Source organism: Pinus tabuliformis, chromosome 2_1 (genome assembly GCF_031772625.1).
Source record: "Pinus tabuliformis cultivar Carrire ecotype Pingquan chromosome 2_1, CPIR1, whole genome shotgun sequence".
Taxonomy (NCBI): domain Eukaryota; kingdom Viridiplantae; phylum Streptophyta; class Pinopsida; order Pinales; family Pinaceae; genus Pinus; species Pinus tabuliformis.
The window spans coordinates 783,490,927-783,506,752 of record NC_142299.1 but is presented as its reverse complement, the minus strand read 5'-3'; the positions used below and the strand labels follow the sequence as shown (position 1 = coordinate 783,506,752).

At 33.3% G+C, this 15,826-nt stretch overlaps 1 protein-coding gene across 1 annotated transcript; it reads right to left on the bottom strand.

The window, feature by feature from the left end:
* Positions 1-1,874: 1,874 nt before the first annotated feature.
* LOC149202905 (cytochrome P450 78A4-like) lies at positions 1,875-3,750 on the bottom strand. Its single transcript, XM_089400068.1, has 2 exons — positions 2,727-3,750; positions 1,875-2,625 (listed from the first exon to the last, which is right to left on the bottom strand). Exons 1-2 carry the CDS (start codon positions 3,723-3,725, stop codon positions 1,993-1,995), a joined length of 1,632 nt encoding a protein of 543 aa, XP_089256194.1. The 5' UTR covers positions 3,726-3,750; the 3' UTR covers positions 1,875-1,992.
* Positions 3,751-15,826: the final 12,076 nt, after the last annotated feature.

Here is a 15,826-nt window from a genome sequence, read left to right as displayed (position 1 = left end):
ATCTAAACATTTAGAAAAACATGTAACAAGATTCTAAACCATAGATATTCATGTCCATTTTGTCTTAGAGATTCTTAATTTGTAAGAGGCTTTGTTACATTACCATGGCTTATCAATACCACATGCCCAAAAATCCATAACTAATTTCATATGACACTTGTTCATATGACATTTTTTAAATTAATGAATTTAATTAAAAAGGAAAAAATACATAACTACTTTGGAAATAATATCACTCTTTGGTTTGTGTATACTATTAAGAATATTCAAAAATATTCTATGGAGGTTAAATTCCTACTATCCACCTAATAATTATTAATAACTAAATCAAAATTGTGGAATTCCTATTGTAAAATAGACATGTCTATCGACATAATTAAAGACATATATTAATAGCTAATGTATTGTTTTTTCCTATGTAGTTCACAAACCTTGGAGATTGGTGACCGCTACATTTGTGAAATATTTGTATCAAGAAGATCCACTCAAAGAGATCACTTCTTGTCGGATCAACCACGAAGGAATATTTCTACCAGGGCTGTTAGCTCAACCATGGAGCCTCATCCCGAGGGTGTCGAGAGAATTGAACCCATGACTTGTCAATAGCAAAGGTGCTTTAATGACGAGGATTCAACCAATTAAGCTAATGCTTAGGGTTTACATTTAATGTATTGTTACGATTATTTTATCATTGATTATAAATATAAATTATAAATTAAAGTTAATTGGGTATAATTACATTAAATGTTGTAATAGAGGCAATGATTTTATGTTTTTCAGTTTTTAAAAATAGTTAATCAACCTTTTATAATCTATAAAGTAATTTTGTTTTAGAAAGCTCAACAAAGTTATAATAAAAAAACCAAAAAATAACTAAAAATTTATTTAGTCGGCCAAGAACACTTCAAATCTATTATTCAATAACATATTTTATATATATATATATATATAAATGCAAAAATTATAATAAAATTATAGATGGCTATAATCTTACTTTTAAACTGATAATGTATCTCATTTATCAAAATCACCTCTCTTCCCCATAATTTAATGCAAATTTCAAACTTTTCCTACTTTAAAATCATAACCATGAAAATTAAACATGTTATTCAATATTGATGTAAACTTTCAATTTTAATATAAACTTTACTATCAATTTGATGTAGACAAAGTATTTGGTGAAATGTCAGAATGAAAAGTTAATCAAGGGTTTGATAAGGATTGCAAATTGTTTTACAAAAATCTTGAGCCTGTGTGGCTTCCCAGGGGTGATATGTTTCCCTTAAGGTGTCTGGTTGCTTGTTTGGAACCAGTAAAATAAGGTTTTAAGTTTGAGGATTTTAAAAAATTCTTGACTAGATAATCTATGTTCATCGAGGTAAAAGCAACAAACATTGTAGTTTTGGTATTTGGTAGATGAAAACTTTCATCAGATTACAAGAATCCTTGTGGGAGCGATTAGGCTCCTATATGAACGAATGCTACTGAGGATGGAAAATGGTCTCAAAGATTATGGAATTAAATTAATTAATTAATTTAAAATAAAAAATAAATTTTAAATAATTAAAAATTAAACTATTTTAAATAATTAAAAATCAAAATTTTATCGGAAATTGTTTTACCAGATTCTAACCCGAACTTCCTTTAAAATTACAATAATTATACCATGCCTTTTAATATCTTAAAATCATCTGTACAAAATCGAAACTACAATAATTATACCCGGCCTACTAATATCTTAAAATCATCTATACAAAATCGAAATAACTTCCAAGTTTTAATATTGTCTGTACAAAATCGAAATTTCTTACAGTCATATACGAGAAAATGATTTAGGAAACGCTGATTCTCTGTGTAAGGTTGTGGCTGTAATAAAGGAATAATTACAAAGAAAAGGTTGTTTTATATATAAGTTGGTGGTTATGAGCAGGGAATAATACAGTAAAAGTCCATGAGCGAATTAGGACACAGTATAGCGGCACGGAATTGTTGTTAAGTTGAAGGAAGTTGGATCCTGCTCACAGGTATGGCTGTAAGGGGCGTTGCCATTTCACATGATAGTTTAAGCTTCTCTGTCAGGTCCACCGGATGGTTAGGAGAAGGCACCCATCTGAAATGATGAAACAGTTTAGCCACCCACAGCTGAACGGTCCGGAGACCCAGAGCCTTGCCAGGGCACACGCGACGACCGGCACCAAAGGGTGCAAGCCGCAGGTCGTTTCCTCGGACATCCACATGTTGTCCGCCTTCCGACGGGAGAAACCTCTTTGGACGGAATTGATGGGGACGTTCCCAGATCTCCGGATTGTGGGTAATGGACCACATGTTCACCATCGCCGTCGTGCCCGCCGGAATGCACATCCCGTTTGCCATGAACCAATCCTCTGTGCAGAGGCGGGCCCATGATAAGAGAGGCCCCGGCGGATGCATTCTCAGAGACTCTTTCACCACCGCCTGTAGATACGGCAGCTTCTCGATGTCGGCTTCTGTTACGCTTCTCTTGCGCCCGACAACCGCGTCCAGCTCTCCCTGAAGTTTGCTTTGCACTTGCGGATTGAGCAACAGCTCTGCCATTGCCCATTCTGTAAGCAAAGCCGTTGTGTCTGTGCCGCGGAATATCATTTCCTGCATCAAAACAAAATAAGAGACGAATTTTTTTAATTCTAACAATAAAAATTTTAATTCTAACACAAAAATAATAATTGTATCGTGCTTAATTATGTTACCCATAGAACTGCGATCATATCGTCGTCGTCGAGCTTGTCGTCTCCTCGGAGCGAAAGGAGGACATCCACAAAGTCTGAGTCGGCCGTGTCGTCCCTTTGTCGGTGCTCGTCGATGATGTTCTTCACAAACGATGTAACACGCGGAACAAGCCGAGCGCAGCGGCTGTGGATTCTGAGTGGATCGAGCATTCGTAGCCATGGCAGATGATCAGCCCAGTTGAATGCTCCAAGGAGCTCGAATCCCTCATTCACCATCTCGCGAAGATTCTTCTCAGTCTCGGCATCCACCGACAGTTGGCCGAAGACACTTCCCATTATATTATTAAGGGCCGCTTTCTGGAGATGTCGACGGAGCGTGACGGCGCCGCCATTAATATCAGACTCATCCCTTATGTCTGAAAGCATTGTCGTGCAGTCCACCTGACGACCGACTTCGTGGGCCGCAATTCGGCGTGGAGAGAAGAGATGAGTAGCAGAAATTCTTCGCAGGAGTCGCCAATGGTCACCGTTGGGCGCAAACCCCATCGCCCTGCCGAACATTAACTGCTGAGCGGATTGTTTGAGTGGTCGGTCTGCAAAGTGAGGGGAGCTGAGCAGGTCTCTGGCCACGTCAGGATCCGATGTAATCACGGCCGGCGTTGAGCCCAAGCTGAAGGCCATGATTTTCTTGGCACCATGAAGACGAGCCAGATACTCAAGATTTCGGTGAGCAAGTCCGACGCTCATGTCCATGAGGCTTCCGATAACGGGCCATCCTCTGGGGCCAGGAATGGCGACGGCTTTCTTGTGTCTCGCAGCCCATGCACATCCTCCAGGGTTGAACCAAGAGACCATTGCACCACAAACAGCAACAATAAGCAGTGCAATATAGAGTGACCACTGCCCCACCGTAGAAACATGGTCCGTGGAATGTAATACATGGTCAGGTACTCCATTCTTTGTAAGAAAAATGGCGTAGAGCCACCAGCCCCTTGTTGAAGAGGATTCAGGATTCTCCATGGCCTAAGATACAAACGTAAGTAATTATGGAATGAATGAATGGAAAGCGAGTTAAATGGAAGAGGAGAGGACGTCTGGAAGAAGAGCGCACGCCCTCTTATAGCCGGAGGAGTGAAGCAGGGGGGGTCACGAGGACCGACAAGAAAATAACGTGCACCATCTCCGGCCTTATCCAGCCCGATTTACTTTCCTACTGGAACAGGGAATACCAAATCCATCGAATGTGTTCCACGTCATCCTAGATGGCGATGCACGGATGCACGATATTAATTCCTCCTTCCTCAGCAATTCATTCCATTATATGATTGATGTCATCAATCTTGTCCGCCATCAGACAGATGTGATGAGAGAGCTTTGTCACGCCGTCAGACAGATGTGATGAGAGAGCTTTGTCTGTAAATATTTGTTCTATGAAAGCGGAGGTGGAAAGAGTGTCGACACCCGAGATTGATATCCAATAATTAAACCCTACACAAGTGGGAGGTCAAGCGTGTATCAGTGAACATCATATCCTCTCAAATGTGGAGAGGTCAAGGAACAAAGATGTTAAACCCTACACAAGTGGGAGGTCAAACGTGTATCAGTGAACATCATATCCTCTCAAATGTGGAGAGGTCAACAACAAAGATTGTGGAAAGATATATGAAAATCAGATCAGATTATAATTTTATTATTATTATTATTGATGATAAAAATAATTAATATATAAATAAAATATATATTAAAAAAATTGTTTTTTATGTAGATGGAGATTTTTAATTTGTAAATAACTTTATTACAAATTATCATTTATCTATCACGTGTTCAAAAAATCACAAAACATTTCATATAACATTTGTCCATATTACTTTTTTTATAATTAATTAATTTAATTGAATAAACCAAAAAAACTTAATTACTTTAAAAATAAATGCCAACCTTAATTTGTATATATTACTATGAACCCAATTAAATCTTTGATTCATAATTAAATTTTAAAATTTTGAAAACCTTATTTCAAAATAAAAATATCTACCTACACCATTATTATCGCTAAAATTAAACTTCAAAACAAATTTATTTTTTAAGTGCGATGGTTTTGATTATTTGCTTATCTATTAAGGTTAACCATAGATAAAACAATGTATACTCACAACATTCACCTCTTAGTTATTGCGAGTAAACGAAGTTCAATACGTTGATGGTACGTAACACTATCGTGGGTCATTAGAACGTTTCGCCGAGTTCCAAAGTGGTGCATGCGTGGGGTTGTGAAAGGGCAATAACCGTACTTGCCGCATAAGTTACAAGGACATTAAAGAGTGTCTTTTTCGTTTGGTGGAGTTGTCAAAGTGTAATAACCATACTGTATCAGTTACAGGGACATTAAGATTCTCCTTTTCACTTAGCGACAACTCCCAAGCGTTGAATTTTTCCGTTTTTTCTAAGGTTTATGGCGTTTTTCTTGTTTGTAATTTTGTATTGTATATGATGCGTATTTGATGTATATTATTGGTGTCTGTTATAGATTGCGTCCGGCTTTTTGGTTGATTAAATTAAGTCCTTTTCTCGTTAACTGGATCGTTTTAATGCGATATAAAGTATAAAGTTTAATTCATTTGACTAATAATATATGATTTTTTAAATGGTTTTATATTTTTTTGGTTGTATAAATATTTACTCTATTCGAATCTCGAATCTTATAATTTATATAATATTTAATAATATTAAAATTTCTAATTAAAATTTTTCATTATCTAAAATAATTTTAATTTAATAAAATGATTTTAAATAATTTTATTATTATTTTAAATAAATTAAAATATTTAATTAAATTAATGGCATATATTTCAAAACTAAGAATAAGAAAAATTTAATTATTATAAAAAATATTAATATAATAAATGTCTAAAATATATTTAATAAAAATAACTCAATACAATAATAATTTATAAAATAAGAGTATTATATCATGAAGCATACAATGTGAGTAAATAATATTTACTAGCAATTGTCCCAAAAAGTGTAAAGAGAGGTTAATATGTTTCTTAAATTGGAAAAATTGTATGAGAAACTCATTTGTAGATATGTATGCCATATACCATATGTTTTGGCATATTTTAATTTATTTGGATCTTTATTTTATATATATGTGTGTGTATAAAACTTAAACTAAAACCACTAATTTGATATACCTCTGACAAAATATTGTTAGAAACCACCATTTAAACTCAATTAAAATGATTGGATTATAAAGTCATAATAGAATTATTATGTTCACAATATAATTATATATTCACAATAGAATTATTATTTTTATATTATAGTGTGAGTAAACCTCTTTCATCCAAAAATTTAGGGTAGAAACATCAATGTAAAACAATTTGTGTAGCTTGAGTTTGTTGGCTTAGTGTGCACGTTGTTTAGAAATTAAAAATGGTTGAGAGAGGGTTGATATGAAAGATTTTGCAGAGATGTCATGCTTAATAAGTCGATGGTATCAAAATTATTAATAAAATATATTTTTATGGGGTTGATAATAGATTATTTTGGTGGTTGGATAGTTATTAAAATATTTTTGTAAATTATAATAATGAATAATGAATAGCATTTGCATATTCATAAAAGTTTTAAAAAAATGATGTACAATATAGTTATGAAAATAAAGGCAATGGAATCTATGGGAGTAGTTCAATTGGCTATGACAATGTTATAAAGTAATAGGTTAAGCAAAAAAAAAATAACCAGAAGTATTGACCAATTTGAAATTAAAATAATATATTTAAACTGCCTTTTCGGGGCTCTCCATTAATTAAACTCTGATTTCATTGACCTCTCGAAACTTTGTTAATTTAAGTACGAAACAATGTGAATCATCGATTATTCTAGGACTTGCCAAAAATATAAACTCTCATACTATATTCCTTGTTCTTTCACCAAGTATTTACAGACTTGCCAAAAATATAAACTCTCATACTATATTCCTTGTTCTTTCACCAAGTATTTATGAAACCTGCTGTTCTACCAACATGTTCATCATACATAACCAAAGTGTTCTATCATCAAGAGCTTCAATGCTTAAAATTTCACTTTTCAATTTAAGATCATTTAATTTAAACACCAACACCAAAAGTGCTATGGGAAATACATGCCATATGCCTGGTTCATTTTTCTATAACATAGAAAATTGTATTTTTCTTTTATGATGATCAACTTCTATACCAATCCAATGGGGGTTGAATGTTTATTGAATATAAGCGACAATGTAATATAAATTGCAATTTTTCTTCCCATAGCACTGGTAACATTGTTAGACCTTATTTTTCATGCTATATAAACCCCAGTAACAATGTTATAAGAATATCTTTATCCTGAGATGAAATATGTGTCCTCAAAGACTACAGTTGGAGATGTAATACTTAATTCTTTTCTTTCCAATTCCCATATTCTGCGCTTAAGATGCATTTGTTCTTCATCATTAGCCAATTTCTTTCTCTCTATTTCAATGTTTTTATCTTCAAGGAACCTTTTTTCCTTTGTAATGAATGATAATTGATCTTGTAAATCAGCTAATTTGACGACCATGTCACAAAGATCACATTGTATATCAAATATGTTTTCTGATTTGGAACCCTTGTCAATTTAATCCCAATTGTGATTATTGCAACATTGATTCCCCCCTTAAAAAAAATTAATGGATTTTCATTTTCTCAGTTGTAATAGTTCTTTATTCAGCATTGGACCTCATCCATTATTATATAATGGAGATATTCTATGTACTTTTATAGTTGTGTTTTACACCATAAGTAATTGTTATTCCTACATAGTATTACAACAATGACCTAGGTATTATTCCCTAGAGCTATGTCGAAGGGGGGTTGCTGCACTAATCACCGCACCTCATGTGGACTAACCACCCACTATAGGTAATGGTAAAAGTTTTGAAGTTTACTAATGTCTACAAGTTATGGTGTAATTGCAAACCTCAACACCTAAACCTATTGAAACCTTCCACAAGCCAAGATAAGTGGTTTAACCAAGTTTCATATCTAGATGGGGTCCCAATATTATAGGACATCCACTGTTAGACTTAGCTTGATGGACTTACATTCACATATTATCCAAAAAACTCAAAGCTTATGAACATTAAGCTATTAACAATATATTATACAAATAAAATTTACGAAAATATCATACTATATTCATGATCCTAATTGAAACTTAGTTTGTGATATCTATTAAAAACTTTTTGCAAAAATGCTTTTATATTTTCTTAAAATATAAGATAACATTGCAAACATTCTTTAATATTTTTTTAAAATATAGAATGGCATTTTTAATTCTCTTTCTCTTTAATTTGATTTTAAATTCTTGCTTATTACAAATACTCTTTTCATTTATTACTTTGTAACATTTCCAAATAAACACATTTATGCACTAATAAGGAATGTCCTAATCAATACGCGAAGTGAATAAAGTTGAATTTATACTTTCATCTCATGTGGCAATGTACATGGATCAATGGCTCACATTTTTGATATTGAAATTATCCCCTTTACTTTGATTGGTATGCGCAAGATATATTTGTTCACATCAGTTATTAGTTATTAATGCCCTACAGTTTTGGATTAGTGATCAACCTGTATTACTAGACCCTTCTGGTCTTTGGATTTGGAGAGGTTTATGGTTCATCGACAGGGTTCCATATGAAAATGGATACATATTGCTGCCATATTTATTTCTATAAATATAAAATGTGATCGAGAAAATTCCATACGAAAATGGATACATATTGCCCCCATATTTCTTTCTATATGTACAAAATGTGAGGAGATAATTTTTTTGAGTTTTACTTAATGATAATTTTGTTTTAGTGTAGAAGATAGTTACGAATTAAATTTTCATCACTGATTGGTTATGCACTCATCATTGATTGGTTATGCATAGGGATTCGCAGATGTGGGGAGTTTTCCAATTTTACCAACTGAAGATGCAATATCTTCTCATAGCCCAGAACCATTGCCTATCAACAAAGTATGCCAGACTTATAATAGTGTTGATGAGTAGTTGTCCACACACTTTCATTTGGTCTGTGAGGACTGCTTCGCCTCACTGAGAGGTGCTATTCAAAGTTTCCGCAAGAACATTGTTCTAGTTAATATATGTAGATGTAGATAAAAGAATGTAAAATTTATTGGAATCCAACATGGGATCAAGTGTTGGAGCACTGCATCCTTTTGAAAACAACAAAAAAGGAGGCAACAAATTGAATCTCTTTGAAACAAATGATGTCTGGCTCACTCTTGTGCATTTCATTTGATGGATTTCGGAACTATGTATGGGGAATTGTCAAGGACACAAACAAAAATAGCTATCAAAATGGAAGAATTTCTTTGAAGCTGATTCCCAGCAATGAAGGTAAGTTTACGAGTTTATAAAAGAACAAAACCTATGAAATGATCCAGTCAACTGCATACTGTGAAGCCTATATCCATGTTTTGGAATGTCTTCAGCAGCCAGAAATGAAAGAGCTTTTTTTTTGGGAGCACTTTCTATCATTAGAAACCCCAACTACAAAGCCAGGTTATCTACAAGAAAAAGGAAATTCAAGGATGCATATAACTTAGAATGTGCATTCCCAAGGATTTGAAATTATTTGGGAAGAAGCACAATCCACATATTACAGAAATGGCCACAATGGAATTCCACCTTAGATGAAAGACAAATGGAAGTCATGAAGTTGTGCCTAACGGCCATCCTTAAGTCGATTGTAGATTCCCCAAATATTCGGGAATTCGACAAACATGGGCGCGGTCAATTTTTTTACTACATCGATGTCCGTCAGATTACTGAATATTTAGGGAATCTGCAATCGACTTAAGCTCATCGGTGTCTGACAAAGAGCCTAGCTATTATTCAGGGCCCTCCTAGAACTGGGAAAACCTACATTGTTTAACCATTGTGAGGATTCTTCGGCAGAAGATGTATGGTTGAAAGGGAAGCAGAGAGTGTTGAATGAATATTTTTCGGTGGATACATCTCTGGACGACATAGTTCCTAGGATTTATGGTTGTTGCCCCAAAAATCAAGGATCAAGCTGCATAATCATTGGTTGCAGAAAGCCAAAGAAAAGGTTGAGGAGGAACTGCATCATCTATTTGAGAGATACAGAGAATTATGTGATGGGTTACTTCAACATGATCATAAGACCAGCCTCAAAATTTTAAGAGAAGCAAAAGTTGTAGGATTGACAACCACTGGAGCTGCTAAAAATTATGACATTCTCCACGCATTACAAGCAGATTGACCAATGGCTCTGCCATTGAGCCATTCAGTGAGTTAAAACCCAAGTCAATAGAATACAAAAGATGGCATTTACCAAGTTCTGGAGGCAACAGACCCATCAATCTGTTGGAAGAGAGATTGATTCGTTGGAGATTGGAGAGTTGTCCCAATTCTGGAGGAATAAACCACTCAATCTATTCTTGGACAGGTCAATGGAGCTCAAATTTTTGCTTCACCCTAAGCTTGAGGGTCTTTCACCTTGTAAATTGTTATCCTTCGTATCCAGATAATCAACGTGAAGATTCAAACCCAAAAACTGGACAGGGATAACACCAATCAAACGGTTATGGTTTAGTCTTAATCGCCTCAAGCTATGACAATTCCCAATCTCTGGAGGAATCTCTTCTATGAACAAATTGTTGCCCAACAATAGAGGCTCCAACTGGCCAGAAGAGCAAAGTGCCGAAGGTATTGTTCCTAAAAGGCGGTGCCCAGTTATATCGATTCCAGTGAGATTATTTCTGGCACCCAATTCTCCCAGAATTGGACCAAAAAGTTGGTTTTCAAAGATGAATTTTTTTTGAGATGTTTCAAATTGCAAATCTTGGAGCGCATTTCTCTTGTGAGAGTGTTTTTGTAAAGATAAAGATTCCCCAGACGACTCTTTGATATGAGTAGCTGTACATGGATGTGGAACATAGCATTAACAGGAAGCATAAAATCCTAACAGATTATGGAACATAGCGTTAACAGGAAGCATAAAATCCTAACAAATTCCTCTTCTACGCATGCTAGATGATCCATGAGACCCTTCTAGAACTCCAGGGTAAAAATTGTGTGGACAGATGTCAAGTGAAAAGGAAAAGGTGGCCTAAAAATCTGCATACACATGTTAGACTGGCACAAGAAAGGTAGACGAAAACGAGAGATGCATTGATTCAAAAGAAGGCCTATCGGCCTAATTAAAAATTTAAAAAATAATATATATGTTAATTTAATAAATCCAAATTAAAAAATAATTATTAAAATAAAATTATTCCATAGTGTTATAAATGGATTTAATTGTTAAATGATGCATTTTATCATAAATAATCATATATTCAAGTTAAAAAAAAATAAACTAGAGATTCAAATAAAAAAACAACAATAATCAAATCATTATTTTGAGTTAATTTTTTTTTACCACAAATAAAAAATCATACACTCATTTAATTTCTAATATATATATAAATAAGAGATTAATACTTGAATTTTTTTTGCATCATATATAAAAATAAAAAATAGAAAATTATAATTATAATGGAAATATGACTCCTATAAAATTAGATCAAGGAAATTAAAAATCAATTTATCAAAAAAAGTTGTAATAACAATTATATATTTATAAATATAAATAAAAAGAAAAATAAAAATAAAATTAAAGGAAAATGATAAAAATTAAACAAAATAAATATAAAAAATTGAATCATAAAAGTAGATAGTATGATAATTCTATATATAAATAGATACGATTAAATTAATAATTAAGAAAAAGTGAAGAAAAAAAATAGAAGACAAAAACTTATATCATTAAAGAGAACAAAGATAAACACGAAGACTAAAACCATAATAAATATGAATATGAAAACTTAAGCAAAAATAAAGTAAATGGCATAATATTAAAAGCTTTTTTATAAGTATTTTTCGGCAATAAAATTAAGGATATAAAATTAAAATGAAATGGCATTTTGTAAGTTTTGGGGTGTTTCTCTTTTTACTAAATTTTTTATTAATGATGCAATGAGGGTTATTAAAAAAAAATATGGACCAAGATTTTGTAGAATCACTTGAGAGTTACATGAGATTTATCATTTCTAAATTCCAATGAATAAATCTATGATGTAGATATGACTTCCCTCCTCTATTCTATTGTAACCAACCAATTTATTTATGGAAGATCATGAAAACCAAGTCATCATTTCTTCCCCTTTTCCATCTAGGATTTTGATTAGATTCATGGACAATATGTTTATTATCTAACCCCGTGGCCCTGAAAATTTGGATGTATTTAAGGAGTACCTTAATACAATTATACTAGGTATGGACGTCATTTTTTTATCTACATGTAGTATGGAGAAAATTTCTTTTCCATAAACAGGGTTTAGCAAGTTCTTCCCTTCAAGTTGGCTTCTTGAAAAGGCATGTAGCCTTTCCTTTTTCATTAAAAATACACCATTCCATGGCTTGAGGCATCACACCTGAAAACAAAGCTTTTTGTAGAGCGAGTTGTTGCTAGGTTAAGAATTATACATATAAGTTCTTTACATTTTTCCAAGGATTTGGCTTCTTGTTGAGTCCAAGAAAATGACTCCTTCTTTAATAGTTTTGTTAGAGGTGATGATATTTGACCACAATTCTTGATAAACATATATTAATAGTCTATCTATACTAAAAATCCTCTAATTTCCTTCATGTTTTCGGGGATTGGCTGTTCCATCACATCTTTAAGTTTTTTGTGGTCCATATTGAGACCTTCATGAGATACACTATGACACAGGTATGCATCTTCTTGAACCTGGAAGACAAAATTAGAAGGCTTTACATATAGTTTTTTCTCTTACAATAGTTTTAAGACACTATCAGTATGCTGTAAATGTTTTTCCTAATATTTCTATTTATTACTATGTCATCAAAAAATAATAACACAATTCTTATAAGGAAGGGTTTGCAAATAGAATTCATCGAGCTATGAGATGATGAAGGTGAATTAGCAAGTGAAAATGACATAGAAAAAAAAACACATATTAACCTTCTGTTAACAGGGATAAATGCATTTTTTACTGTCTCAAGGGGATCTCTCCAGTATGAAGCCCTAATTAGGTTTCACACCATTTGGGATGAGAGTCCCATTTTGTTTTTCAGCCTAGTTTCGCTTTTATGCTTTTGCAAATGTTAGAATTTTGGATGAATGAGGTATGAAAGGGAAATACAAGTTAAGCCCTTGATGGAATGCAAGTAAAATCATATTCATTGAAAATAGTTTAAATAAATTTGTACAATAAATGTTGCAAAAGATTTATAATAAACATCTATCTCAAAGAAAGAATGAAAACAATTTCTAATTAAGATAAATTATGGCTAAAGTACACTAGTTATCAATTGTGAAACATTTTACAATCAATCACCAACATAAACACATGTAAAAACCAGCAAGAATCTTTTAGAATTATAAGATTTTACAAATAATAAAATATTTCATTAGCCTACTATTAATATAAAGTAATCATATATTAACGAATACTAATTATGAAAGTTATTATAGCACTCGATAAAACATGATAAGAAAATCATTTCTGTGGCCCTTCAGGCTTTTAAAAAGTAGAGACAAACATTAAATTCCAAATCGTAAAGTGTCTTAAAATATCCCAATAGTGGGAGTGGATGATGTCGAAAACTAGTACTCAAGGTAATTACAAGCTTATTCCTTTCAAAATCCTCCAAGTATCCAAAAACTAAGATCCACTTTCTCCTTACTTGAGGGTTATATTTATACAAAAGTGAGGTGACTTTTCACCTAACCTCATCTCTAATTTTTAATTTAATTATATTCTAATTTTGTTTATTTTACATAGTTACATTAAAATTCCAAAATACTCTTGAATAAAATAAACATCTAACTTGAGCCCAACCCAAAAATTGACAAGTCTTGGACTTATATTTGTAACTCTTGGGTCATATGAGTATGCGCCAAGCCTTATAGTTTGCTGCAATAGATAAAAAATTTCTTGAAATTAAACCTTCATTGATGACTTCGTATTCATGTGTATTTGGAACCATCATTTTCAGGTAAGCTTAGATTATGTGAAATAACAAAATGAGCATGATATGTAGCTTAGTGGACTCCACCAAATGTTGTGTTGATGCCTCTTTGGTTATATTTGTATCTTTTTTCGGTGAATTCCAGCAATCATGCAAGAACTATTGCCTATACGTCATATTCCATATCTTGCTCAAGTATCACCTCTCCTATGGCTCCGATGGAGTCTAACTTGTGAGATTTTATTACTCTCTCCTTCATGATGTGATGTTGTTGATAGGTGTTCATATTTTCATCACATATTTTTCGAGTTTTTCTTATGTTTGGATGGTGAGTATGATTTCAACTTTATCTCTTTCCTAACTTAGTTCATATTTTCTTTGCAATGACTCTAGTGAATCGAGGCATTCCATACTCTATGCATGCATGATATCAATGGCTAACAAGGTGTATTTGAGTTGCACATATTTCCCTTTAACCAAACTTCAAACAATGATGAGTATGGAAACTACCTTCTAGAGTTTTTCAAGTTCTTAGTGCAATTGCTTCATAATGTCCTTGAGTGATTTATTCATCACCAATACTGCACATTGATAATATTTGTCATAAGAGATTGAATGTGATAGAGCCTAGTTTTCCATTTGTAGCCTTTCAATTTCTCGATGTTCTTTATTTAAGCTCTTATCATCTTTTACCTTTTCCATAAAATGTTCAATATTCCTCTCCATTGCTAGGGCAAAGGTTGTCCTGACTAAGGCTATGTCCAATGGATTATCTGAAGTGTTAGATACTACGTTTCTTTACATGGTCACCGAGATGGGATTTGCGAGCTTTTAGTCCAAATATTTACTCCTTTCTTGGACAATCTGATGGGTATCATTGCCAAAGAAGAAACTTGCCAATTTCATAACCCGATTTTCATCATTAAAAATGTTTCCCATATTCCCAATCAAAAAATGGCCTATTGTTAATGATGTGGAACATAAGGTTGACAGGTCGATATTTATGCTAGGAAAATCATTATTGTCTACTTTTTGGGCTTTTGGTCCTTATTTTTATTTCAACCTCACTTCATCTTTAACTTGTTTTTAAGTAAACCTATTGTTGACCATTCTTTGGTGTCTCTTGACTCATATATTTTAGCCATACCTGGTCTATCAAGTCATCTTTAGTATCACATAAGCTACACGGTACTTCACTCAAGCTGGTTAAGAAGGTACCCGTTGACTTCTTATTGGTGGGTCTAATCTATTGACTCCAAAAAACTTTCTAAGAGTAGACCTAGATTCACACCCTAGCCCTATTTAGATCATTGATAGGTGACCTTGTGCTCAACATCAATCAATATTATGGGTTTTTGACTAAGTGGTTTCCCTTGTGTTTGATGTCAACTTACATTATCACACATTGGGATTAGTGTGGTACCTTGGTTTCCATTTGACCATATTGGTGGATCCCTCGCCTCTGTGTCAGCTTTTATTATTGGTTGGTTAAGAGGATTTCTTCCATGCGCTAGCCACATCTTGTGTACATCAGAAATATACTTCGAAATGGCTACTTCATCTCTCTTCATCCGAGTTCTTCCAAATTATTGGCTTGCGGGTTACACTTGCACTGGTTGATTTGGGATGCCTTGATACCTTCCTTCCAACAAATATTTTACCATTTAATTCAACTCATTTCTCCAGGAATAAGGTATAGAGTCTTTTTTTTTCAACACCTTAGGGTTTGTAGTCATCAATGGCAGACTCCTTTGCTATCAACAATGAGAATACACCAACGTATCCTAATTGGTAGACTCTTTCAAGTGTTCAACTTCAACAAATTTATTCACAGTTTTTAGATTGTAGTGGGGTACTTTGACACTCATTATCATTATCGGTGAGTTGTCTCATTTTTGTTAACAATATATATCAATTTCAGTTAATCAAATGATTTCTCACATGGTCAACTTTGGCTCATTTATTCCCATAGTGTAGAAATGTACCATCTGCATTCTGTGAAGACCTCGGGTTATGTTAGTATTTTCGTTCACTTGATA